At 53.1% G+C, this 3,453-nt stretch overlaps 1 protein-coding gene across 1 annotated transcript in view; it reads right to left on the bottom strand.

Annotated features, from left to right (window-relative positions):
• LOC144237558 (immunoglobulin lambda-1 light chain-like) overlaps nt 1–1,211 on the bottom strand; it is a gene marked incomplete at its 3' end in the record, with an annotated part of 14,773 nt that extends 13,562 nt beyond the window's left edge. The window contains exons 1-2 of the mRNA XM_077771217.1: nt 1,049–1,211; nt 659–963 (exon numbers count right to left, since the gene is read on the bottom strand). Coding sequence (XP_077627343.1) covers nt 659–963; nt 1,049–1,091 — 348 coding nt within the window. The remainder of the gene's footprint in view (nt 1–658; nt 964–1,048) is intronic.
• Nucleotides 1,212–3,453: the final 2,242 nt, after the last annotated feature.

The following is a 3,453-nucleotide window of genomic DNA, read 5'->3' on the forward strand; positions in this document are numbered from 1 at the left end:
TTTCTTTTCTTTTCTTTTCTTTTCTTTTCTTTTCTTTTCTTTTCTTTTCTTTTCTTTTCTTCTCTTGTCTTCTCTTTTTTTTCTGTTCTCTTCTCTTTTGTACTCTTTTCTTTCTTTTCTTCCTTTTTTCCTTTCTTTTCTTTCATTTCGTTTCTTTTCTCTTTCTTTTTTTGTCAATAAGCTGACTAACTTTATAAGAAGTTAGTGAACATAGTAATACAATTTTGGTATAATTTTTCTTTAAAGCAAAAATCAGTCACACAATTGTAGCTGTTAAACCTCCCCATTTAACAGATGAGAAAACAGAGTCAGAAAACCTGGTCCCAAATCCCACATGGAGTCACTGTCAAGGAGAAGTAGAAGGCAAAGGGCCAGGGGCTCATCCAGGGCTGACACAATGTCCTGCCCTGAGCTCACTTCCCCCACAGCAGAGGGGGCACCAGGCCTGCCAGGGGCTGAGGGAACTGAGAAGTCAGCCACACTGTCGCCTGGGCGTCTGGTCACCGAGTCTCTCTCACTGCACAGTCACCAGCAGTGGGCGGGGCAGCAGCGCAGAGACTCGGGTCAGGAGCACCCATGGCAGGTCCAGGTTGGAGCCTCCTGGGAGAGGAGACTTTTTGCTCAGGCACCTGGGCTACGTGTAAGGCTGTGCTGTGCTCTCCCAGGCAGCGCAGTAATACACGCCTTCGTCACTCTTCTCCAGCTTCAGCAGCAACAGGCTACAACTTTTGCTATCCTTGCCTTTCCTGGCTGTGATTTTGTCCGCTCTGAAGCCTCCGTATCTCTGCACTATGGACCTGGACATTTCCAGTCTGAGGATCCTCCTGGGGGCAGCCCCCTCCTGGTGGAGGTACCAGTGGATGTAGCTGACCGAGGTGCTGGCTGTGCAGGACACGGTGGCCGAGCCGCCCCGGCGCCCCACGACCACAGACGGCTGCTCCATGCTGAGCGCTGCCACGCCGCCTGCGAGGGGGACAGCGGTGAGACAGGGCAGGCTGGAGCCTGGGGACACCCTGCTCACCCGCACAGGGACGGAGTCGGGACTCACCGGGAAGCAGGAGGCCGCACAGGACGGCGAGGGGACCCAGCATGGCTCTGCTGCCCACCTGGTGGAGAGAAGCCCAGGGTGACCTCCCCGCTGCGCCTGCTCGAAGGAGACTGGCTGCGTGGCTGGCAGAGGGCAGGTTAGGGTCTGAGCTCTGCTGCCCTGAGGCACCCGCAGGTACTGGTGACACAGAGGCAGGAGGGAGGGAGGGGCCAGAGGGCAGGGACAGGTCCGCCCACAAGGGGGAGCGGGCCGAGGGCCAGGTGCTGGGAAACACTGGAGAAGCGCAGCAGGAACCGCCATCCTTGACTGCACAGGACTAGGGCGAGCAGCGCACCGACTGGCTTAAATGAGATACTGGCCTCGTATCTGCTACAATGGCTGTTATCACCAAGAGGACGAGTACCAAGCGTCATGGCAGAAGCTGGGGAGGGGGAAGGGCAGGGCCTCCGGCTGAGCCTCCTCTGCTCAGGGACCACGTGCAGGGGACACGGGCCCCACAGGAGCAGGGGAAGGGGTGAGGTGTGTAGGGAGAGAGAGAATGAAAACATCTTCATTTGCGTCCTCTGGGCCGAGTGTTATTAGTGGTGATTACAATTTATGCATATTTATATTTTAAAATTCATGTTGATAGTGTCACCAACCAAGATGCCGGTGCAAGGGGAAAATGCAAATATACAATGTTCTAAACGTGTATTCACTTTCCTTTTAAGAAAGAGAGTGTGGGCAGGGAAGGGCGGGAAGAAGGTGGGACTAAACCTGTGAACTGGGCTCTGTGCGGACAGCAGGGAGCCTGGTGTGGGCTTGAACTCACAAACTGTGCGCTCACATCCTGAGCCCGGAGACAGACGCTCAACAGTTGAGCCACCCAGCAGTTCTGGGCCGGGACACAGAGGGAAGGTGACTTTATGCAAATCACTACGGAACACGCTGGACTAAAACAGGGGCTGACAGTGGAGGGGAGAGGACGCCAGACCCGGCCCAGGTCACGCTCCCAGGCCGGTGCTGCTGGGGGCCGGCCCGCAGCTTCCCAGAAAGCAGCCCCAGCGCCTGCTGGAGCCGGGACAGGGCTGGGCGGGGACACTCTCCAGAAGAGCTGAGGGCAGCCCGGAAACCTCACGCAGAGGCCACATCCCGCCCGCCTTTCCCACGGGTTCCAGGCTGCCAGGTGCCCTCCGTCTGCAGGGACCCGCCGGTTCTGACCCCCCACATGCTGCCAGCCTTCCAGACCCTCTTGTCTGGTGAGCGGTCCAGCCGGGGGGCTCAGCCGGGGGCCCCGCTCTCTGGGCAGCGAGACTGTAAGCTGACACGTGGTGGCTGAGGGGAGAGGTCTTCTCAGTACGGAGCCACCAAGAAGGGACACTTTGGAGACTCTCAATGACACCTCAAGTCTGTGAGGATTGACTGCATTGTTGGGGACAGAGTGACAGCTCCGGTCCAAGCCCCACCCACCACTTGGAGGTTGTGTGTCCTTGGGAAAGTCTCTGTGCAGGGGAATAATAATGCGTAGTCCGGAGCCATCATCCACCGAGGGCCAGGGGTTGGGCCTGGTGGTTGCTTTGTAAATAAACACCATCAGTGAGTTTTACGTACAGTGTAATTCTTACGACCGTTTGTTCCTTATAATAACACGTCAAGGTCCTTATCACAACCACACTTGACAGATTGGCTAGTTGGAATCTGAAGACATTTTACCTGTTCAGGCTGATGTGAGTCAGTAATGGAGACTTGATTCAAACCCAAGTCTAAGAGAGCCCAAAACCCATCACACCATCCATGGCATGTATGTCGCATTCCATATGTACATATAGTGTCTTTTTAAGCTCCAAAAGGTAAAGGGCCGTAAAGGAAATTTTGAAGAGGTTGCGGAACTCAAGAATTTCTCTCACATGCCAGTAAGCAAAGAGCATAAGCTATTCTTCGAGAGCAGTCATCCAGGTAACAGTGCTGGACTCCTGTACATAGTAGAAATCCTTCCGGCACTGGGGAATTAGCGGTCGTTTGCTTTTGTGAAGACCAATGATTTGAAAGTCTTAACAGTAATCTTTGATCCATTAAATCATATCAAATAACCTCTATTGAATGTCAAACATTGTACATATTGATTCCTTCCTTGCAAGCATAAAGTGGGTGTAATGTATCCCATTCCGTAGACGAGACAGCGGCGTATTTGAGATTGCCTGGCTAAGAAAGAACACGGCAAGAACTTCAAGTCCACCAGCGTCTCACAGCCTGTATTGTAAGTAAACTTCTTTAATGTTTGTGACTCACGGGTTAATTTCTGTCATCAATGAGCTGTTGCTTTGAATACAAAGTGTGAAATTGTTATACTTCCCACTTCTTCCAACATCGTGCTTCCTGCTTAAACACTGTATTTTGCGTGTTACTTGCGCTGACATCTAGCTCAC

Source organism: Crocuta crocuta, unplaced genomic scaffold (genome assembly GCF_008692635.1).
Source record: "Crocuta crocuta isolate KB4526 unplaced genomic scaffold, BGI_CrCroc_1.0 scaffold925, whole genome shotgun sequence".
NCBI classification, from domain to species: domain Eukaryota; kingdom Metazoa; phylum Chordata; class Mammalia; order Carnivora; family Hyaenidae; genus Crocuta; species Crocuta crocuta.